The 22,958-nt window shown below is 42.0% G+C and overlaps 4 protein-coding genes across 5 annotated transcripts; 3 read left to right on the top strand and 1 right to left on the bottom strand.

Annotated features, from left to right (window-relative positions):
• The first annotated feature begins 3 nt into the window (after positions 1-3).
• Positions 4-7,600, top strand: adora2aa (adenosine A2a receptor a). The gene is made up of 3 exons (XM_062384880.1): positions 4-278; positions 3,757-4,221; positions 6,621-7,600. The coding sequence occupies exons 2-3, from the start codon at positions 3,884-3,886 to the stop codon at positions 7,597-7,599; spliced, it is 1,317 nt and encodes a 438-aa protein (XP_062240864.1). The 5' UTR covers positions 4-278; positions 3,757-3,883; the 3' UTR covers position 7,600.
• Positions 7,601-9,688: 2,088 nt separating this feature from the next.
• Positions 9,689-12,152, top strand: LOC133950764 (uncharacterized protein C22orf15). Its single transcript, XM_062384881.1, has 5 exons — positions 9,689-9,786; positions 10,094-10,180; positions 10,375-10,497; positions 11,031-11,105; positions 11,233-12,152. The coding sequence occupies exons 1-5, from the start codon at positions 9,762-9,764 to the stop codon at positions 11,367-11,369; spliced, it is 447 nt and encodes a 148-aa protein (XP_062240865.1). The 5' UTR covers positions 9,689-9,761; the 3' UTR covers positions 11,370-12,152.
• A 1,493-nt stretch (positions 12,153-13,645) lies between these two features.
• On the top strand, positions 13,646-18,133 carry upb1 (ureidopropionase, beta). The gene is made up of 10 exons (XM_062384721.1): positions 13,646-13,932; positions 15,063-15,234; positions 15,372-15,459; positions 15,565-15,659; positions 15,737-15,895; positions 15,966-16,135; positions 16,770-16,851; positions 16,962-17,004; positions 17,486-17,640; positions 17,795-18,133. Exons 1-10 carry the CDS (start codon positions 13,829-13,831, stop codon positions 17,876-17,878), a joined length of 1,152 nt encoding a protein of 383 aa, XP_062240705.1. The 5' UTR covers positions 13,646-13,828; the 3' UTR covers positions 17,879-18,133.
• Position 18,134: 1 nt separating this feature from the next.
• Positions 18,135-22,883, bottom strand: gucd1 (guanylyl cyclase domain containing 1). Of its 2 annotated transcripts, none has more exons than XM_062384722.1 (6): positions 22,517-22,883; positions 22,299-22,383; positions 21,701-21,866; positions 21,516-21,607; positions 21,168-21,409; positions 18,135-19,686 (listed from the first exon to the last, which is right to left on the bottom strand). In XM_062384722.1, the coding sequence occupies exons 1-6, from the start codon at positions 22,521-22,523 to the stop codon at positions 19,595-19,597; spliced, it is 684 nt and encodes a 227-aa protein (XP_062240706.1). In that variant the 5' UTR covers positions 22,524-22,883; the 3' UTR covers positions 18,135-19,594. The 2 variants fall into 2 exon arrangements, with proteins under 2 accessions (XP_062240706.1, XP_062240707.1); XM_062384723.1 differs by having other exon boundaries at positions 22,299-22,380.
• Positions 22,884-22,958: the final 75 nt, after the last annotated feature.

Raw genomic sequence — 22,958 nt, 5'->3', positions numbered from 1 at the left:
GGGAATCAGCCGGTAATCGGTGTGGAACAGACGCATCGATCAGATCTGATCTGATCATCGATCCGTGCTCCTCGTGTATTTAGGATCCGGACTGAAGTGAAGTGTCCTGTGAACGGAGGCGGGTGGTTACTGTTGATCTGCGCTGATCCTCACACGTGTCGCTCAGCGGGAAGTGGAAACTCTTATTTGCACTTTTCATCTTTCAGCTGGATCGTGTCTTTCAGCTCTCTCTACAGATTGACTTGTCCACACTGGGTCCGAACATCTAGACAAACCAGGTGAGTCATTTTAAGTTGGATTCTGCGTGAGATGCTGAGTGTGTATGTTGGGACGTATTTATCATTTATTTATTCATTATGCCTCATCAGTTTGGTCAATCTCTATGCATGATCATATTATATAAAGATATTATATGTTAGATACACATGTAGCAGAGCTGCATGTGAAGGACAAGTGATAATGTGGTACAGGCTGTCTCACTCTCACTGGTTCATTCACCTGCTGGAACAAAACCAGTACTTGACCACAAACCATCATTCCTGTAGTGAGTCCTTAAAGTCTCTGTCAGTGATCTATCTGTTAGTCGGTTACCTGTACACCTTCACCATCCTCTGCCTGCTGCTCTGTGTTCTTACAGACTCACTAGCTACTATATGTTCACCGATAAAGTTTACCATCATAAACCATGTGTGTCCACTGACCAGCATCTGATCACATGACATGATCAAGCTTTAGATGATGCTGCTGTTTCAAAGTCAACTTTATTGACAATATCTGCCATATGTTCAGGACATGGGCAGGATCGAAATGTAGATTGTCTCTGATCCCAGGTTTAGACACAAGACTTGATATATAAGTACTTAACATATAAGTACCTAAGCAGCAGAAGAGCATAACATATAACTACTCATGCAGCAACGATGCTATAAAATTATTGCAAGCAGGTTATTATGCTTATTATACGAAATTTCTGCCAAGTTTCTCTATATCAAGTTTCTCTTTATCCTGCACACTGGCCCTTTAAAAAGCATAATTGTCATTAGTCTGTAATCGTCCGACACCAAGAATCATTGTGTGTTCTCGTTACCTTATAAAAACCTGTATATATCTTTGTGTGGAGCCGGTCCTCCCATTAGACCTCCATGTTTTTACAGTGGCCCTGAACAGACAAACCAAGCAATTGCTTTAAGGCTTTTCCATCCTTATCTTTACCAAAGGCCACTAATGTTTCTTCAACATGATTGAAAACAGCGGGTGTGGTGAGGTGTATTCATCTGGTTCCTATATCCAGCTTTACCAGTAGATGCTACACACTGTACCTTTAACATTGTGAGATTGTTTAAGGGCACTGTTAGGCTTGGGCGGAGGATTGTCACTCTTATGCAAGTTTCTCTCAGAAAAAAAGTGTGGTCCCCAGAGTGTTGGGCAAGTTGGTGTTAAAGCTTTGTTTCAGAAGCTTATATATAAGTTTAAACTTGGTTATGGTGGAGTCAGCTCCTAAATCAGCCTCAGGCATGTTGGACTCAACCAGGACTCAAGTTGGTCCAGACCAAATCCAGACTGATGAGCCCAGAACAAAACAAGTCTCATTTTAGGTCTGCAGGAGATCAGGAGGGTATCAAGTCCCTTATCATTGGAAAACAATGCCTGTACACTGAGAAAAATAGAGAGAGAGAGAGAGAGAGAGTGAGAGAGAGTGAGAGAGAGTGAGATGCAGGGGACAGAATGTGGATTCATGATGAAAGAGTCAACTACAGAGTAATAGGACAACAACACAAACATTTAATATAGGCAAGTTGGCTCTTCAACAACTCCAAGGTCTAACATGGTACTAAATGGTCAGAGCCTGATGACGGGTATTGTTGTCTGTGTGTCAGTGTTTGGTTTGGGGACAGAGTATTGTTGCCGGTTCTGGTTGACACACAGGGCGGTTGCTCTGCCAGCAGCCATGTTGTCAATCTGAGGGAACATCAGCAGCGTGCACTCACACTGTCTGCTATCAGGAAGCTGTAAGTTGGACGTGTGCTCCTACTGTGTCGTCTCTGTGACGCAGCAAGAGAACAATGAGGTGACCGGATTTCTTGGTGTGCCATCCAAGGGATGGGGGCTAATCCACTCAAACATTAATACCCTTGTCATTGTACTTTAATCCTTCATTTTATTTCATAATTTAAAAGAAACATCTTGCTCATGTGTCATACCATAAATATATTTCTGGATTTTAGTTTGTCAGCAAATCTCATGCCATAAATTGCCTAATGTGAACCAGAGTCTGTCTTTAAGGAAGCCCTGACATCCCTTTGTTTCACTATTTCACTAATCCCTGGAGTTTCTCTGTTCATCATTTCATCTCAGGATAGTTTGTTCTTTCATAGTGCATTGCTGGCGTAGTATTCAAATTGATTATTTCCACTACTCTTCCCAGGGGATTTCATTTTTTCTTCATCTCTGCTGCATCAAATCATTATTCCACTGGAACATAACGCTGAACTCCATAACATCAAAACAGAAGAACACTGCTGCTCTGAGGATAGAAACCAACCAAATTTTATTTGTGAGTCAAATAGAATGAAAGGAACATTGCGGTATCTAACATCCTTGAAATAACAAGACTTTAGTATCGGTTTGATCCAGCCCGAAGGGAAAAGCCTGACTGGGAAAGCAAAGACCTCTGTGTTCCAGTACAGCTGTTATCTCCTAAAACTCTGCCTAACCCCAAGAAGCATTCCCTCTGAGGGAATCAAGCACTGCAAAAACAGCCGATTTCTGTTTGGGCCGCCTTTTATGGCAGACGGCCTGTGGGTATCACGGAATCTAACTTCAATGTCACGCACTAATTGAGAAGACTAGTGCATGACGGAGGCATGGGAGGAAAAAGGTCTGCACCACGACTGAAGAAAAGATGCAGTCATCCAGTGACATTTACACATTATAAAGCAAGCAGCGGCTGCAAAACCACAGTTTGGTTCAATATTATCCTCCAGATGAGATGTTGTTCACCTAGGATTTGTCCATCCATCCATCATCCGTTCCTCCGTTTAGCCGCCCATTCGTCCATTCGTCTGTCTATCCATCCATCTGTCTGTCCATCCATCTAGCCATCCATCCATTTGTGCTTCATCCTTCTTTTCATCCCTTCATCCATCCATCCATTCATTCATCCTTCCATCCATCCATCTGTCCATCTGTCCTTCCGTCCGTCCATCCATTCACACACCCATTTATCAACAAAACAGTCAAGTTTAAGGACACAATAACGTATCTCATTCAATTTTAGGTGAAAACATGTTTTAAGGTTTAGGTTAGGGCGTAGGCAAGTATGGTTCAGGTGAGAGTAAGTCTCCAGGAAATAGATATAAGACAATGTAATGTCCACTGTAAAGTCATGGGAGCACAACTGTGTGTGTGTGTGTGTGTGTGTGTGTGTATCTGTGTGTGTATGTTTCTCTGTGTGTGGGTGTGTCTCTGTGTGTGGGTGTGTAATATGTTTAGGTGTTTTCTGTTGTGACTCTGTTTTTATTGTGACCTACCAAGGGACTGCAGGTCTGGTACAACACATTTACTGGTAACTAAGGCAAATGTCTGATGTGCGCATCAGTTGAAATTCACTTCCTTGATTATAAAGGCGTTTCCTCTTTTTCACTTCTGCACCTACCTCTCTATCTGGCGAGACATATGGTTCCAGTTGGGTTACTGGCATCATCTCAGAGAGGACAGCAGAACAGCTTTTTAAAATGTTGTTTTCTTTGTTACCAGGAGGGAATGGAGGCGATTGTGTCCCATGTCTGGACTGAGAAGGAATGATAGTTTATTCTACAGCAGCAATGGTCGTTGAGGCGAGGTTTCCTCCCTCCTCATCAGTGACCTCGCCGTTTGTCTCACCATGCCGTACGACCCTGTCGCCTCCGTCTTTTACATCATCCTGGAAGTGCTGATCGCCGGGTTCTCCGTGCTGGGCAATGTACTGGTCTGCTGGGCCGTGTGCCTCAACAGCAACCTGCAGACCATCACCAACTTCTTTGTGGTGTCGCTTGCGGTGGCTGACATCGCAGTGGGCGTCCTTGCCATCCCTTTCTCCATCGTCATCAGCATCGGATTCTGCTCCAACTTCTACGGCTGCCTCTTCATCGCCTGCTTCGTGCTGGTTCTCACTCAGAGCTCCATCTTCAGCCTGCTGGCCATCGCTGTGGACCGCTACATTGCAATCAAGATGCCGCTCAGGTCAGTGACCCAGAGGACACCTCTCTGAGGACTTACTGAATTAGTTAGATATCAGTTGGAGAAAAACAGAGAAAGGTTTGGTATCACTAGGCAAACGCGATATTGGCCAAAAATGTTCATATCAGTCGATATGGATAATTATCATGATACATATCATATTATTAACTCTGTTTAATATGAAGACTGATTTTAGCTCCTGAGAGAAGGTGGTGGTTTTAAACCCTTCTCTGACAAACACTTGATTAACAGCAAAACATTTAACAAATCTGAGGTTGATCAATCATGGGTTCATAAGTTTGTTGTATTACAGTTGATGACATTGTATTGCCATAATCATTATATTGTTTTATCTCTCAAGCCTAAATAACTAATTCTGATCAACTCCATTTATAAATCATATTAGGAATTTAATAAATCATTAATTAATGCTTTACAGTAATAAATACAATGTCAGTCAGCAGATTGTGAAAACTCCTGGATTTAATTGAACTGATATCTATTTACTGTCAACCTGTTCTGGGCAGACTTGATAGAATAATGATTTACTAATATAGATACCTACAGACGAGACCTGGGCTGGCTATAGAAACATATAAGAGCATTTTATTAACAATGACAGAAGTTAACAACAAGCCAACACAAAGTTGTACAAGATATTTTAATTAATAACTGATATATAAAGTATTACCACATTAGACATTAGCTCTAACTACAGTCAATCCTCAAGTTGAAACTATATTAAAAGGTTGCTGTAAAGGTTCTTTATTGTGGAAGAAAAAATGTGTATTGCTCCCAGGCAGCGTGGGTCTCTCAGTAAAGCTTCATATTTCATCTCAGGCCATCAGCAAAGACGTATCATCTGAAGTGTGTCCAGAAATGGCGTCTCCCATGAGACCACGTCCCCAAAGAGCAATCCAAATGGATATTGCTCTAATTGCTTATACAGACTGTGTGACCCTCTTGTAAGCCCCTGTGTAATCTGACTTAATGATTTAACTGTAAAAACACATTGGCTCATCTGGCTGTTTACACTGAAGGACAGCTTGGAACTCATTCCCTTCGGGTGGTCTGCAACCATTAAACCTGTTGTCTGATGACATGCTGACCGGCAGTGATGCTGTTGCTCAACCTCAAAGCTGTATAGAGAACATCTTCCTGTTTTTCACTCTTCCTCTGCTGAAGATCCATGAGGATTTGTGTGCGTTTATTTCTGCGTCCCTGATGTAGGCAGTTGTTTTTGCAGCATTAACCTTTGCACTTTAACATCTTAAGAATGTAATAGAAAGAAGCCAAAGATCTCAGCTGCTCTCCCACACTGTGCTACGGCCGCACTCAAAATAGACTCATCCTTTGAGGAGTCCTGAAAGGCTTCGTTTGTTTATTTACTTCTCTTTTAGTTCCGGTATGAGAAGTGATTCCATGGAGGGGCAAATCAGAGGAGCTAAGTGAGGGCGAAACTTAAATGCTGAGGACAAAAATTCATATTCATTCCAGGCATCTTATTGTTGGAAGCTTATTTGATTCCATTTCAGTAATCTTTGTATCGTGCCAAATCAAAACGTACATTATGTTAAGTAAATAGCAAATCATTTTTTTCTAGTCCTGATGAAAACTAAATGCGCCTGACAGTACAATGTATCAATCACACACTGCCGGCACAGCTGTCAGGGGCAATTTGGGACACTTCGACAAACGGAATGAGGGGAACCGGGGATCAAACCTGTGACCCTCTGGTTAGAAGACGATCAGGAAATGGGGAGAGACCAGTAACGGTTGTTTAACTGTCATATTAAAGCTCTCTGTCAGACTGGTTGTTATAATGGAAATAAAAAGTAATACTTAACTGACAGCCTGCGGACAATACTTTCATAGAATAACTTCTTCTTTAGCAATTTGTCTCCAAAGTAAAAGCACAACATTGCAGTGCTTTATATCGAGCTGAATTAAAGAGCTTTTATTTTGAAAAGTTGTGAACCTGGGTCGGTTGCTTAACCTCTCAACATGTAATGTATGAAAAAATAACAGCAGTTAAGTAAATTATTCAGACGTAGACAGTATATCAACCACACATGTGACCAGTAATAAAGATGACCATAAAATCTCCAATGCAGATAAACCAGGTCGGATGAACACAGAATTTTCTAACTACACTCTGCACCTTAGACTGTTTATAAATCGTCCAGCACAGGAACAATAAAAGTGAGGAGGACTCACCAATGACAAAGTATATATCTGAAGTAGCTCCGGAGCATTAACACACGACAAGAGAACAATTTAGACAGGTCATTGCAATAGTATTATAAATTTAGATTTACTAAATTTAAAAGACCCATCACGCTGTCAGTTTCGAGCTCACAGACACAGCGGATGCTTGACGGCTGTGTCATCTCCCTCCCCAGGTACAACAGTTTGGTGACAGGCCGGCGGGCTCGAGGCATCATCGCCATCTGCTGGGTTTTCTCCATCATCATCGGTCTGACCCCAATGATGGGCTGGCACAAGCCGGCTGGGGGGGGCAACAGCACCAACGCCAGCGCGTCTGGCCTGATGAAGTGCCTGTTCGAGGAGGTGGTGGACATGGAGTACATGGTCTACTTCAACTTCTTTGCCTGCGTTCAGATTCCTCTGCTGCTGATGTTGGCCATCTACCTGCGCATCTTCATGGCCGCTCGTCACCAGCTCAAGCTGATCGAGGTGAAGGCCGCTCACGGGTCGCGCTCTACACTGCAGAAAGAGGTGCAGGCCGCCAAGTCTCTGGCCATCATTGTAGGGCTGTTTGCTGTCTGCTGGCTGCCTTTACACATCATCAACTGCTTCACCCTTTTCTGTCCCGAATGTGAACGTCCACCGGCCTTGATCATGTATGTGGCCATTATCCTCTCTCACGCCAACTCCGTGGTCAACCCCTTCATTTACGCCTACAGAATCCGGGAGTTCCGGCAGACCTTCCGTCGGATTATCCGGCGCCACATCCTGGGCCGGCAGGAGCTGTTGGACAGTGTCAGGAGTAAACACAACTCCACTCACAACAGCATCACAGACTCCATCAGACTCAAGGCGAATCAATTTTTCACTGAGTACAGCAGCGGTGGCAACTGGGAAAGCTCCTACAGCTGCCCTGCTCACATCTCTCCTGTATGGGGAGGACTCTTGGCGGTCTCTAGCCCCTCTCTGTCAGTCATCATCTCCCACTGCCCTAAGACGGAGCTGTGTCCACTGCAGACCCTCGGACAAACTCAGATCCCAGTGGGTCAACACCTACAGTATGGGGAGCAGCATTGTGACTGCAGCAGACCTGAAGTCAGGGAGGATAAAGACCAGGTTGCATCACTGATCAATAAACAGGACAGGAAGAGCTACTGTGGTGAGGTTTCCTGATGCAGTGGAGGGGGGTTGACTGACGCTGCTTTCAGACATGCACTGGATTTGATCCTAAGTTGCTGTTTGTAAAAATGCCAATGCCCAAGTGAGAGGCTCCGGACTTTCTGGAGTTTCTCCGGACAGCCGCATAGTAAAGACTCTGGCTAACGTCTTAATGAGCAGATGTTAGAAAAGAGCAGGAGAACCTCCAGAGGATTCACCGCGACCAAGTGAGCATGTTGGTGACGCTTCTAACAACTGACGGATGCAAACATTTACACAACAGATTATGTACAACATCAGTGAGATGACTTCATCTCTCTCTCTCGCTCTCGCTCTCTCTCTAATTTAATCCTAAACAAGAGTCTATTAGCACTGCTAGTTTTCCAAAGAGTATGTGTTGCTTCACAGAAGTGGTTTAAACCCACTGAGCCACTTCTAACTTCAGATGTAGAAACTTCACGCTTCTAATTTAAGCAGAGGAGAAAACACTGAACACTTTCTCTTCCTCTTTGCAAATGGGTGTTTTTTAATGTCTAATGAAAATGCAAAACCCACCACAGCTCAGCCAAATATGGACAGAGAGACAATAGTCACTGATTGTAGATGTGAAAGGGCCTCGTGCTGCAGATAAACTTATCTGATACATAAATATTTTAAATTTTCAGGGATGGGGATATAAAGTCTCTGTCTGATGGATGTTATCTTGTGCCACCTCCATGGAATACGAGCAGAGGATTGTTTCTTCAGCTGTAATGCATCATCCCTGACAACATTTATAGCCTCACCCCATCCTGAGGCCCTGCATGGTGCACAGACAGCGACTTACGTGCACTCCCGCTCTCTGTGGAGTAAAAAATAATTAAGGACTGTACATGTGTTAATATTTAAAATTTCACATTTTTTAAACCACAAAGTTGATGATGTGAGGCTGATTTGTAACCTTGTGTTTGCTCAGTGTGACCATGTGACTTGATTGTGTGCTTATTTAAGTTAAACTCTGACATAGTTTGAGGAGTGATGGGGGGATGGTTTGATATGGATTGTAAATGATGTGAGACTTTAAATCCAACTGATGAAAGATTTGTTTCTCTCCTCAGTCCAGTGCAGCTATCAACTTCTGTGAGGAGGAGTGCACAAAGTTCTGTCTTTAAATAAATGGTCATGTTTTAAATGTGTACTTCCTGTATTTACATGCAGCCATAAAACGTTGCCAGTCATTATTCAGTAGATGGATGAACTTCTTAACATGCAGCCAGACTCATGTTTCATATAAGATCTGATAATTCACAGTATTTAGTCACAGTTCTATCTATCTTTGGAGGTCTTTATTTTCCCAGCTTCCACTGGAGTGTCCCTTGTGAGTTCAGGTTACAGGGCCCAGAGTTGTATTTTTGAAAGCTTCCCCTGGGGTCTTTAATTCTTTTTGAAAGAATCGCCACAGAGACCTCCGGAGTTACACGAGTGTGGCAGCATCTTGTCCCCCTCAGCGGCATCCATGCAAAATTAACATTCAGAATTTCATGTTTTTTCAGTTCTATCCAGTGAGGAAACTCAACTGCATAAAAAAAAGCATTAAATTGTTGCTGCTTTAATTATGTTTTTTTTATCGAGAATATTCTGACATTTTCGAAAAAACACTCAAAGATCGATAACATAGTCAAGTCTGTCGTAAATATGCAGCATTTTGACATAAAGACTGGAAAACAGAGGGAAATCAGAAAGTGTTTTTGAATAGTAATGCTCGGCTGCCTCCTGAATCAAGATTAAAGCTGAATTCATAATCAGTTGAACAGTGTTTGGCTGCGTCGTAAAACGCATTTGTTCCAATCTGTGAAGGGAAACAATAAAAACTCTTTTTTTCACACAGTCTTGACATCACTGTCTAAAAAGAGGCTGTAAAGTCCAGTGCTGGTCTCCATGGATACAAGCAACAGGAGTCCCTTGTCCTCTTTTTTTTTTAAAGACTTTTGAGAAGGAGAAGAAGAAGAGGAGGATGCAACGTGTGTGTCTGTGTGTGTGGTTCATTGTGTATGTGTGTGTACATTATCCAGGCCACTTCTTAGAGTCTCTCCCTCAAAGCCGAGTCTTGGGTCTGTGAGTCCAGTCTGAGCTCGTTCCTCTCTGGACTCTTGGGAATAAACAGCTGCATCAGAGGAGTTCAACTACAGGGGCAGAACATGTTTGTCACTATTCTGTTTGGAGGTTAGTAAAGTTAGATGCATCCATTCTGTGTGGTTTGAAAACCTTTTAACAGTGTTTCTGTCCTTGTAAATAAAAAAGTGAGATTAGACCTGCTGTTTAATGTATGATTATTCTATTTGAATGTGCTGGAACACGTCTGAACTACAGTAAATGTGGCAGTTAGTGGTTGCTTTGATTTAGCACTCAGTATTTACTGTGAACTGGTTTGTTTTGTGAGAGCACAGAGAGAGCAAACGTGTGTGTTATGAAATAATCAAAGTTCAGATCTGACGTGTGTGTGTCTGTAATGTTTGAAATGTCTTGACAGACAGCAGGATGGAAATGTTCAATCTGAACTGTAAGCTGATACACTTCATACGCCATGTAAAGGAGAGGTGTGGTCTGGACTTAAAAGGTGAATGTTTTAGTGGAATGCAGTCTTGTTCATTTCCACTTGGGACAGGGGGGTCACACGTCCTCCTTACTTTTCAAAATCCTTCTTGGATGGATGGATTGATGGATGGATGGGTTGATGGATGGATGGATGGCTGTCAAGTTGAGTCATTCTTTGATGTAGCAGTAATCAATTCCAAGATGGTGTTTGTGTAGAGTGTGTGGACCTGATGGACAGCAGTGGTTCACTGATGAACTTAGAGGACAAGCAGCACAGTGTGGCTCAGGCCAGCAGCATGTTGGTCCAGAGACAATACTACGTCCTCCTACACGTCTGCCGTAAGTCTGATGTCTGTCCATCTGTCCATCTGTCCATCTGTCCGTCCATCTCTACAACCATCAGTACATCCATCTGTCCATCCATCCGTCAATCCATCCATTCACCGATCCATCCATCCATCCATCAATCCACCGATCCATCCAGGCTTCCATCCATCCATCAGCAGAAATTGAAATGCACAAATAACCAGATTAATTACATTACATCATTATTATACAGACTTTTATTAAATAAAATGTATGTAATATACTATGAACATAATATAATATATTTATAACATCATTGGCCTGAAAAGTTTAAATGCAAGATTAGATATTTCAGCTTTTGAAAAGGACAAGTATGGTGAGTTGTACCAATAATGTTTGACAAGTAATTATAATGTTCCTGTCCAATCCTAAATGGAGCGGTGCAAAGAAACTTTAAATGAATGGTTCTTCACGATTTGCTCATGGCAGTATTGTACAGTATGAAAAAGTATATTTCAGTGTCAACTTAATTACATATTAGAATTCATGACTTTACTTTCCTCCAGGAGATGAAGATACTGGAGGTCGGAAATATGTGTCTCTCTTGAACAACTACAGCCAGAGTCATCCTGAGTTAACAGGTGAATCCCTCACACCACAGCAGAGGAACTGACTGACCAGTAGACCAGTAGTAGTGAAGTGGCTCTCTGAGGCCTCCTGGTGGTCAAAATGTAACTCAGTTTATGTTTGTCATCTCTTCTGATGTAGAGTTGTTGAGGAAACTAACAAACCCCAACACGGAGCGCGACAGACAGATCAGAGGACGGACACAGAGGAGATGTCCTGTCAATCAAACCAGGAGCAAGAACATCTCTGCGAATAACAAGAGCCACAGAATGAAATAATCTCTACACACTTTTCTGTCTGATTTCTGTCTGACACTTTTCTATCGAGGACCTGACAGAAAACCTGACTCATCATGCATCCACTGAATGACTCATCAGAAATAGAAATTTGGCAGAGAGGCCTGTGTTCCCTTGCTACTAACTGACTGAGTCGTTCTGTATTAAAATATAAGTGGAAAGTCTATTTAACAGTATAGAAAGTAATAATTCTTAGAAAAATAATCGAGCCAAGTTTATTTTAGCTTATTTGTGTATATCCCAGAAACCTTTGAGCAACCTGATGGTGGATGTTGTGAGGAAAGCCCTGCATAGATAAATAGATATGTGACTTTCAACTCAATAGCAGCAGCATCTGTATCCAGATGTGGATCAGGTAGAAGAACAACAGGGTGAACATTACATATTGTTATATTAAAGAGTAGCAGGAGGAATATTCAAAATATGTTAGCTGATTGTGACAATATAACCATAGAAAATAATAATAAAATCAGAGTAAATCAAAATGAATTGTTCTCAGAATGAAAAATACCATGACATCATAGATTTACTGGCAGAATGCTTTTGGCTTGTTAGCTTTGTTAACGACGGACTACTGATGCCACATTTGCTGTGTGTCTGTTTGCCTGAGCACCTGAAGTGTCATGTTTGTATGTGTTGTTTGTGATTTCCTCACCAGACATTTAACTATGAATCTAAATCCGAACTGTCTTAGTTTTCAGTGTGAGACGTGACCAGGATCAGTGGGATTCACTGATCCTGCTTCTGTCGTTATGATATGTTGGAATAATTATGTCGTATTAAAGTTCTGTTTTGTTTGAAAACATGCTGTGTAAGTATTTTGCATTTATTTATTTAGTGCACATTTATTGTAAAATTTAGTTTGAAATGTGTTATAAACTATATATATATATATAATTTGATAAATTGTATTAACTATTTTGTATTAAAGTGATATTAAGTGCAGTAATTGAGTGTGATTAGTTAGTTCAAAAGTCTCTGAGATTCATCTGTGGTTCAGTTGATTAATTATGAACGGAGTTGTGTATTTACCTTTGTAAACATGTGTTTATACTTTGAACTTTGTACCAACAACCATCTCATGCTCCTGACTCAGGCGGTGGGCGCCTCCTAGCGGCAGCGACAGTTAGGACAGTCCGCGGCGCACTCTTCATTTCCAAACAATATCTGTCAGTATCTCTGACGACACGTCCACAGGGCCGGCCCTAGCACATTTGGCGCTCTAGGCAAGCTTCACTCCTGGCGCCCCCCCCCCCCCCCCCCCCACACGAAAACTTATTACAAAATTATTTCTTTCTTCGTCGAAGTTGCTTGGACACACACACTCTAACCATAAGCCTCAATGTGCTAGCATGTTCTGACAACACCATGGAGGTTCGTACCTCAATTTTTGCCTCATTTTAACCTAATGTTAGATCAATTTTTTTTAAATTAATCTAATTAAAGTATATCTGTAGAATACAGCATGAATGCAGCAGCAGTAACGACACGGAGCATTCAGTTCCACATCCAGACTGCATCTTATTCAAATTAAACACAATTTCAAGTACAAGCATTTCTTTGAGTGTAACTGCATTTTTAAGTGCATATAACATACATTCAATTATTATGGTGTCTCTTTCCTCCAAACATCTTAATATACATCATCACTCATAAAGAAATATAAACATTTACAATATAGACCTATTGAACATTAGCTTATAACTGGTCTTTATAAGGCACAATAACAATACATGAATTACAGAGTCTGTGTGTGTCGGAGCTGAACTACACACTGTAAAGTAAACAATATACTATCGCGACCCGCCTGCAAGACGACGTGCAGGTAAATTAAACACCTATACAAGCGAATGTAGCCCCGCCCACCTAGTGCGCGAGTGTCTCTCCTCACTGCCCAGCGGAGTTTCTAAGTTTTACCAGTCAACACGTCTCAATGACACTCGTGGTGATCAAGCGAAGCTTTAGGAGCTAACGTAGGTGACTCTCACCCACTACTAACCAGTAGAATACAGGATGGAAGCAGCAGCAGGAACGACACAGAGCATTCAGTTCCTCATCCAGACTGCATCTGACAGTACGGGGTGCAACTGCTCCAGTGCCAAACGTTCCACCTGAGAGCTGCTGTCATTTACTGATTTCTCTAATGAAACTACTTAAATTACTGTCAGAGTAATTAAATACAATATTTTTGGCAATACCACATAGAGAAGGGGGCGCCAAAAACTCTGCCTTTTTTATTTTATTTTATTTTTTGCTCTGCGCAGTTTTTGGCGCCCCCCTCTGAATGGCGCCCTAGGCAACCGCCTATGTCGCCTGTAGGAAAGACCGGCCCTGCACGTCCAGGTTATATAACCAGTGAGACAGCTAGCCTACAGACAGCACCGACACAGTGGACCGTGCAGTCGCAGCCGTGAAGCAGAGAATCCGAATAAAGCGCAACCATGTCGGCGTGTGAGTTCGAGTCCCTGGAGGAGTGTCTGCGGAGCCACCTGCCCGCAGCGGAGCTGTCTGAGGTGTCCAGGATCCTGTACGGGAGGGAAACTACGTGAGGATCCGTTTCTCTTAATGTCACATTACTATTAATATATTATTTAAGTGCTCTGTTTGTACCGGCCGTCAGTTGGTTTTAAGTTGAATGGACTTTGGTCTGTGTGCTCAGAGCTGCAGTAACACACACAACCACTACAGAGTTTCGAACTTTACACAAATAGGCCTCACAACTTTAGATCTGCCTGTCACTCAGTAATACTTGTGTTGAGAATAGGCAGACTGAACCTGTGGAGCTGCACCAGTCCACATATGGGTCACATTCATCCACCAGGGAGGACATGCACTGAAGAAGAGGGGAAACACAAAGTGGCACAACAGTCTCCCGTGTGGTCCATTTTGTAATGTTTATGGTTACAAAAGTAAATCAATCAAAAAATAGATTTTAAACTTTTCTATTTAATTTTTTTTTTACCCTTATTTACTCTTACACTCTTAAAAAACCCTTATTTTGAAGTTTGATTCTTCTTGGCGTCCCTTAACTTTGCAGGATAGAGGTGAGCAGGTTCCCAGAGCCACTGAATCATTAACAGCTTATACTGCACGTCTATCGATTTTCTAACCCAGTTTTGGAAGAAAAGTGGTAAACTCTTAAAGGATAGACATTGAGTGCATTATAAACCAATTTCTTTGCAACCATTCATAATCAGCCATTATTTTCAAAATAATTATATCATATCGAAGCCAACATAAGGGTTCAAGGTGACTCATATACCTTTTCACCAAAGTTAGGGCCTTATAGAGATAAGATTGTGTGCTGAACAGGTTTGTCCCCCTTTCCTACAAAGTTTGATGAGGCTGGTAACAATTCTTCAGATATCTATACTAAGATACCCTAGATACAGAGCTTTAGAAGTTTTTGAACTTCTATAGGCAACATATTCAAACCACTTATGTCCAACATCTGTCCAAAACTACATTTACTGATTAATATGACGTATATAAGCTGATGTCCGTGGAGCTACAACCTGTTAGTGTTTTTCATTTTCTTCTTGATGTCTGAACTGACTGATGATCAGAATATAGACTCAAAGCCACGGCCTGAGAAACACAGATGAAAGACTTGTAAAACTTTCTGTGTTTTGTTGTGTTGGTGGGAATTGACGTTAAGTCTTCTGCCCGTCACAGGAAGCTGGAGCTCCCGGCCTGTGCTGTGGACGCCGCCTCTAAAGGTGACTTTGAGCTGAAGGGTTACGGGTTTGAAGCTGCTCTGGAACAGCTGAGGCCGGCGAGGAGGATCCGGGTGGGACTCATACAGCACCGCATTGTTCTGCCCACTGACGCACCCATCCTGGACCAGGTCAGGACGAATGTTACTGATCAAAACCTGCACGTGTTCCGAGAGACGTGTTTGTGTTGTGAGATGTTTGACAGAATGTGTTTCTTCTTAACCCAGTCGATGTGACCAGTGTGACACTGTGGATGTTCCCTCCACAGATCAATGCCATGCACAGCCGGGTGGGTGAAATGGTCGAGGTGGCGGCCATGTGTGGTGTGAACATCATCTGCTTTCAGGAGACCTGGAGTGTGTATTTCCATCAGTCGCAATAACAGCTGTAAAATGATATGTTCATTCATATTGCAAATCAGATGATCCATATTTAACAAAAGGGCATGTTTCTGTTGACAGCCATGCCCTTTGCTTTCTGCACCCGTGAAAAAGAACCTTGGACAGAGTTTGCGGAGTCAGCTGAGGAGGGAAACACCACTCGCTTCTGCCAGGAGGTAACAGGTCTGCTACAGGGTCACAGATAAGATCCACTGCAGGGGCAAGTCTAAAAACACTGTTATTCTGTTATTAGCTGGCCAAAAAATACAACATGGTGGTTATTTCCCCGATCCTGGAGCGGGAGGAGTTACACAACACTATTTGGAACACAGCAGTGGTGATCTCCAACTCCGGAACTGTACTAGGAAAGAGCAGGAAGCATCATATTCCCAGGATTGGAGACTTTAATGAGGTGGGTGGATGTTCTCCTCCTAACTGTTGGATCCACAGTCAAACTGCAGTGTTCACTGTTTTTGTTGCAGTCTACATATTACATGGAGGGAGACACCGGCCACACAGTGTTCCAGACACAGTTCGGTAAGATAGCTGTGAACATCTGCTACGGGCGCCATCACCCTCTGAACTGGTTCATGTACAGTATGAATGGTGCTGAGATCATCTTCAACCCCTCAGCTACTGTTGGAGCCCTCAGGTAAAAGACTGAATAGAGAAAGGTCCCGTTCAGACCTGATATTTACATCTGTCCTGAGAGATCTGGTCAGCATTAAGTTTGTCTGTTGATGGATGTGTCTGTTGTCGATGTTTGTGTCTTTGTGTCGGCACGAGGAAGACAGAGAGAGAGAGAGAGAGAAAGAAGGAGAGCAAGCGGTGTCAGCCGGGACTGAGTGAATGAATGCTCATATTCATTTGGTCATTATATGGAGATCAGGGCTAATTCTGTGGTCACAAACAAATCAACATGTAGACACTGAGGAGAGTCAAAGTATGTGTGATTCTTTGTGAAGCTGTAGCAGGTCAGAGCGGTCAGCTGAGTAGGGGGCCAGGCCACCTCTGGATATGATCTGACTGATCGAATCTCTGGACACATTCAGGAGGCATTTGGAAGCTTTGAGACATGAGCTTAGTGCTGATCACTAATGATGACTCAGGACCAATGTTTACCAGGTCTGAACAGGATCAAAGTATCATTAACATGCTGCAGGTTAATACAACCAGACTCCTGTCTGTGCACTGTGTGAACAAATTTGGGCAAATTTTGTAAACATGTGTTGATATATTAATATGTTATATGTACTTTAATAATATTAGTTGTTTATTTTTAACAGTGAGCCCATGTGGCCCATAGAGGCCAGGAATGCAGCAATAGCCAACCACAGTTTTACTTGTGCAATCAACCGTGTGGGGACGGTAGGTTCACTCTCATCTGTCTGTTATAATACACATATTGTACATGATTCATGCAGGGCATTTGTAATAATATAAAAATCGGGATGTTTGCATTGTTGTGTTTTCTCCAGGAATCTTTCAAAAGTGAATTCACATCTGGTGATGGAAAAAAAGGTGCAAGATTTATTTCCTTCAATTCAGAATTCTCTTTTTTTTTTAAATTGTAATTATGGGTTAATAGATAACCTCAATGTTATTTAACATAACTGATCCTTTAAATGGATCTACAGGGCAAGTGAATAGAATAAACGTTCAAATAAACTAGAAATAAGACTGATAAGTCCAAAATAATCAATAAATGTGCAATGTTTTAATGTTTTAAGTTTATTTTGACATCTACTGTTATATAATTATCTATTTATCAATGACCAGGAATCATTTTGTCAATGATAGATTACATTTTCATTTTTCATTACAGATTTGATCTTAAAATATAGATTATAATGTTTTAACAACTGTTTTGTCAGTTTAATGTCCTAACAATGTATCAGGTCAGCTGTTTTATTTAATGCTTTCCTGGTCACAGAGTTGTGGTCTCAGCTATGTGCATTAATACCAGTACCAGTGAAAATACGCGTCTCCTGACTTCCTGCAGCTCACCATGACTTCGGACACTTCTATGGATCCAGCTACGTGGCTGCTCCCGACGGCAGCCGCTGCCCGGGCCTCTCTCGGACCCGTGACGGGTTGCTAGTGGTGGAGATGGATCTCAACCTGAACAGACAAATCAGCGATAAATGGAGTTTTAAGGTTAAGTCGGCTAATCCTTGCATTTTCAAAAGCTGCGGCAATACAAATGAATGGAATTAATTGAGCTCATTCATCTCAGCTGGTATTGCAAGTGTTGTTGGGAGGTTTTTTGGGAGGAACGAACATGTACTGACACTGTATGTTTCCTCTGCAGATGACTGGGAGGTACGCTGAATACGCAGAGGAACTCACCAAGGCTGTCAGACATGATTTTAAACCCAACATAGTGAAAGAGTAGAGGACCTTACACAGGTTTGCTGTTGGCCATATCAGTATGAAACACACCAAGTTACATTTTGTGTTCCTCATAATAAAGTGTGTCAGACTGATTCAGTGTCAATGTCTCACCTGATAAAACTAGATTAAATCAAACCATGGCCATGTTCTGAGTCATCTTGATTTGAGTGATTCTTCAGCTTTGAATTCATGTAGGTGCTTGTTTGCTTATGAATTCAAACTTTCATCAGTAATAAAAAAAACTTCAGACTTTCCAGTTTGAGCACCAATCACTTTACTTTCCTCAGGAGGCACAAGAAGAAAAAGGTCAAAATAATCAATTCAAATGACACTATTTTGGAATATGTGGACATGTACATCCGTCTGTCAAGTAAGGGTGGGTGGGGACAATCAAAGATTTGTTTTTAGAAAAAAGATTATGACAAATCCTCACATTATAAATTTACTGTCAGAAACTGAGCAAATGAAAGGACAAACGATTTGTTATCAGACAAATGAAAACAACCTGTCATCAGGTTACCTCCACAAATGATATAGTTATTTTTATTCACTGTACAGATTTTGGATTTTCATTTCATAATTAGCAAATATACAGTGTTTTGATTCCTCAGTTGGACAAACTCCAAACAACCAACCAAAAACTTCTGACACCAACCTCCTAAACATTCTTAAACCAGGACAACTGACAAGAGCATAACAATGTCTTCTAATCCTTTAATCATAACATATAATAAATGCAGCTCTATGTTTAATACAAAATAAAGTTTAAACTGTGCAGTTTGTTCTCATCAAGAAGCACAACTAGAGGAAACTACTTTCCACAAGATTCAGAAAAGCAATTTCATGGTTAAATCTTTAAATAACTTAATTACATCTGGTATGAAAAGTGTTGTGCAAAAATTTACATACATACATAATATCTAAATTAAAAAATAAAACAACTCGGTGAAATTGTGAATATGAAAGAGTTCTCGCTGCTGTCAGCAACTGGTGAGTTTCATTGTGTCTGTCCATGCTCCTCTGCAGGCAGATTGAGATCCACAGACAGATATTGCATTAAACTAGTTTTTCATTTGATGCACAATGTCACACTTCAGGGCATTCATTACCTGAGACTCTCAAAACACGACAGCTCCTGTTTTCCCTGTTGATAGACTCATTTAAATAAATCGCGACCGAGAGGAGAGTGAGAATTCTTTACAAGGCAGGTAGAGGCGAGAGGGCGGCTACAGAAGAACTCCTTCAGACCTCAGCACTAAGCACAATTGATTAACAGCGTCAGCCCTGGATTCTAAACACTGGGTTGTAGTGTGTCCTATTCTAGGTTTGAGTCCCACATTTCATCCACTGTAGTTCCACAGGTCTACAAATCCTCTGCTCACATATTTCAATAGATCCTATCTATTAGCCAACTGCAGCCGTTAAAATTCAACGAACAAAACAATTCATTTTAACTATCTGCTTGTGTGAATAGAAACCAAACACTTTGACTCTGGACGTTCCAGCTGTTAATCTATCAGAGGTCAAGTTCAGGAGGGTGTAAGCATTCTGCAGCGGGTGTTTTTCAAGAGAGCAATCCGACTTGGTAGCACCGGAGGGAATAGTCCAAGGGATCAGCTGACAGGGGTCCAGGCATGGAGACCTCCACGATGATGAGCCAAGAAAGAGTGAAATCCAAATCCATCACCATCATCATCATCATCATCATCGCTGACCATCAACTCTCCTTAAAGATCAACAGGATATCTTCATCTGTCCCGTAGCTTCGCCGAGCCTCCTCGAAGTTAGTGACGCTGGTGCAGCACACCCCTAGGATCACACACAGTTAGAGGATTAGTCACGCCGGCTCTATAGATGGTTAATGTATATGTCTTCTGTTTGGTCCAAACTTTGGCTAAATTTCCATTGAATGTGATACACATTTCCAGATACAAACATAGGTGATCTCCTGATATGGAGATTCAAGGTTTTGACTGAAATATCTCAGCAACTACATGTACAGACACATGCTAACCCAAGGATGAGATCTTATTGTAGCAGTAAGGAGAAAAATGAAATCCACAGAATGGCCCTTTACACCTGAAGAAGGAGGGGCAAGGGAGATGATAAATTGGACACACCTGTGAGGGGGGACTCAAGCAGAGGCTGCATGGAAGAGAACTGAGGAGTGAGAGCTACTAAGGGAAGGAGATATTTGTAAAAGAGGAAGAAACGTGACTCAAAGGAAATAGTGGCAGTAGATCCAGGAACTGGCTGGTTTCTCCCAATTTTCTTGGGACAAAGAGGCAAATGAGCTGATCCCTGATGAAGTGGATTCATGCAGGATGTCTGACCTGCTCAGTTTGGGCCGTGTCTTCTCTGTCCCGATGGAACTACAAAAGCTAAGTCTGTCTCCATACTGAAATTATCTTGGGTTCCCCTGTTCTGTTGGCTTCTTGTTAATCACCCCTCATCTTTCACTCTGGAGATTAAAGGGCCCCCTCAAACACGCACATTACCCTCATGTTCCACTCTCATTGGACATTAGTTCCGCTCTCCAACACACACACCCCTCCACTGATCGGACCATGAAGAACTGAACACAGTACAACATGCAAACCGTTTCCCCTGAACAACCCCCCCACACACACACACACATCATCTGAATTTAGATTACTCAAAGATGGATATATCAGGCTCAGAGGAGACGTGGCACAGCTTTCAGTGTTCTTTGTGCCAAAAAAGACAAATCTGCCTGAATTTGATAATCTGGGACAGGGCTCTTTTTATTCTGGGAAATTTGTATTAGGCTTTGAAAGAGCTCGATACAGCTCGATATAAGGCTTTGCAGCAACAAAACAATTGTCCTTTTTCTCTGAAGACAAATTGTAAAACAGGAAGTGTTTTGCTGGAGGGCAGCATCAGCTGAAATGTTCAAATTATATTTATCAAAATGATCTGGAGGGGATTTTGGCCCTTGATTTTTTGTTTGGTAAGTTTTAAAAACAACTGTTTTGCAATGTACAAACAAGTCAGGGAGGAAAGCTTAATATCCTCTCATCTGAAAAAAACTAGGAACTGCAAATGTTTAACTTTGAAATTATTCAGACTTTGAATTGACTATGAAACTATGTCTCTAAACTAATCAACAAGAATAAGGGCAAGTGCTGATATAACTGCTGACACCATCTATTGACATTATATATAAAAGAAATGTGATTGGCAGTTTTTCCTGTAATCCACTGATACTGTAATTTGTTTTATTTAAACAAGATATTCATCTTGTGCTTTAGACATTTGGGAATACTCACTGTCAGAATACGCAGGGTTGTTGTAGTAAATGCAGCCTGTGGTCCTGTTGAAGCCGCTGGCTACCACAAAGTGACCCTGGTACTCTGGCTTCCTGCAGAAACACTTCTGACCCACGGGCAGGAAGCAACAATATTTGACAGGCGAGGAGCACAGCTCACATGTCAAGACGACAGCGTTCACCAGCACTATGGCAACGTGGCCCTGCTCCAGATGGGACTGGATTTCCTCAATGGTTACTGAACTGTGGAGTGAAATAACCACAGGCACATTTGACATGATAGTTTTACTCTGGGTAAATCCAAAACCGGCCACATGTCCAAGTGAATAATGATTAACAGTTCACTCACCATTTGCTCACCACCACACCTTTGCTCTCTGCTTTTAAGAAGAGCTCATTCACTCTGTCTTCTTCGGTGTCAAAATGCTTCTTATAGAAGGTCTGCAAACCACACCAAGGGAAAACCAAAACAGTGTCAGACACAAACTCACAGCTGGTTGGGTCAGTACTGACAGCTACGTCTCAGTAAAGTACCTGATTTCTAAAACCCTTATCAACGCCAAGAGTCTGTGTGCAAAAGCAGTGTTTGATTCCTAGATGGCCCATGAGGTACGCCAGGTCAATGGTCCACACACTCTCTGTGAGCTTCAGCTCCCAGCATGCTCTCTGAAACTCCTCGTCATCCACTGGGTGGAGGTACCTGCAAGATTAGATATTTTGAGACTGTAAATCTATATGGGTTAACTATAGCAGTGGTTCTCAAATAGCACACTGCCAGGAGGTCTGTGAAAAGCGTATATAAGGTTATTCAATATTGACGTGGTGTTAATATTTTAACACATGACTATTACCTCTCTAAGACGTTTAACTTGTGTTGCTCTTTCACATAACTCAGCGGAACTGTTAACACGGCTATGGCAAATTATTCCTGGGGACATGCATGAGAAAGTCACTGGAATATGTTCTTTCTTGGCTGAGTAACCTCTGGACACTTCTGTGTGACAGTTCAGAGCAACTAGGAAGTAGGGCTTCAGTATAATGTTTTTCTGAACACATGTAGCACATAGAGCTAAGTTATCGATCTTGTATTAGTCATCATAGTTTGTCTGTTAGTAGCTCCATGTAGACTCACTTCAGCACCATCCTGGAGCAGGCTAACCCACAGTCCCAGTGGTACAGCTGCCGAATGACCGGTACATTCAGCAGGGTGGCATCTTCTGGAAAAACAAGGTTATCATTATTACTCCTCACACATTAAGCGAAGTGCTAAATGGCGCTGCTTTAAAAGCACCACTGTTAGCTTAATGTAATCCAGTATTTAAGGTGTTAACATGAGTTCGTGTCACTCACCTGTCATTCTGTTGTTTTCTTTCTGAGAAACTAGCTAACTGTCACAGGCTGGTCAGTCTTATTCAGAGGTTTTACACCGGCACTGGGTTTCTTCATCGATGCTAACTAGAAGAGTCCAAGTGCCCAAATGCAAACTTAGCTTAACTTAGCAACAAGGCTAACACTATGCACGAGCCTGTTCTCTGGTACCCTGCTCACGCAACGAAGCTCTGCCCTCGACACACGCCACTGTCTGACATACACTCACTTTTCAACTACACAATTATGCGATCAAAATAAAGACAGTCCCAATATTAGTCAGTTCTGTGGCTGCGCTTCTATCTCTAGCTGTATTAGTCTCTCTCTGTTGTTTGCTAGCACACAAGCATCTGATGTGTGGGTGTCAAATGAAAGTATGCTGCCCCCGTGCGGCGCGGAGGAGTCACTCTGAATCTGTGACGTG

Source organism: Platichthys flesus, chromosome 3 (assembly GCF_949316205.1).
Source record: "Platichthys flesus chromosome 3, fPlaFle2.1, whole genome shotgun sequence".
NCBI classification, from domain to species: Eukaryota; Metazoa; Chordata; class Actinopteri; order Pleuronectiformes; family Pleuronectidae; genus Platichthys; species Platichthys flesus.
This window is presented reverse-complemented; position numbering and strand designations above follow the sequence as displayed.

What these genes read in the sequence shown, in the direction of transcription:
- LOC133950764 (XM_062384881.1), top strand. Translation starts at nt 9,762, where the DNA reads ATGTTTGTCACTATTCTGTTTGGAG. An exon ending in TGTCACTATTCTGTTTGGAG is followed by an intron (nt 9,787 to 10,093) that starts GTTAGTAAAGTT and finishes ATGTCTTGACAG; the next exon opens with ACAGCAGGATGGAAATGTTC. An exon ending in GAGTCATCCTGAGTTAACAG is followed by an intron (nt 11,106 to 11,232) that starts GTGAATCCCTCA and finishes CTTCTGATGTAG; the next exon opens with AGTTGTTGAGGAAACTAACA.
- gucd1 (XM_062384722.1), bottom strand. An exon ending in TGCTCCAGGATGGTGCTGAA is followed by an intron (nt 21,867 to 22,298) that starts GTGAGTCTACAT and finishes CTAATCTTGCAG; the next exon opens with GTACCTCCACCCAGTGGATG. An exon ending in GGTGTGGTGGTGAGCAAATG is followed by an intron (nt 21,410 to 21,515) that starts GTGAGTGAACTG and finishes TTCACTCCACAG; the next exon opens with TTCAGTAACCATTGAGGAAA.
- upb1 (XM_062384721.1), top strand. Translation starts at nt 13,829, where the DNA reads ATGTCGGCGTGTGAGTTCGAGTCCCTGGAGGAGTGTCTGCGGAGCCAC. An exon ending in CAATCAACCGTGTGGGGACG is followed by an intron (nt 16,852 to 16,961) that starts GTAGGTTCACTC and finishes TGTTTTCTCCAG; the next exon opens with GAATCTTTCAAAAGTGAATT. An exon ending in ATCTGGTGATGGAAAAAAAG is followed by an intron (nt 17,005 to 17,485) that starts GTGCAAGATTTA and finishes GACTTCCTGCAG; the next exon opens with CTCACCATGACTTCGGACAC.
- adora2aa (XM_062384880.1), top strand. Translation starts at nt 3,884, where the DNA reads ATGCCGTACGACCCTGTCGCCTCCGTCTTTTACATCATCCTGGAAGTG. An exon ending in GCAATCAAGATGCCGCTCAG is followed by an intron (nt 4,222 to 6,620) that starts GTCAGTGACCCA and finishes CTCCCTCCCCAG; the next exon opens with GTACAACAGTTTGGTGACAG.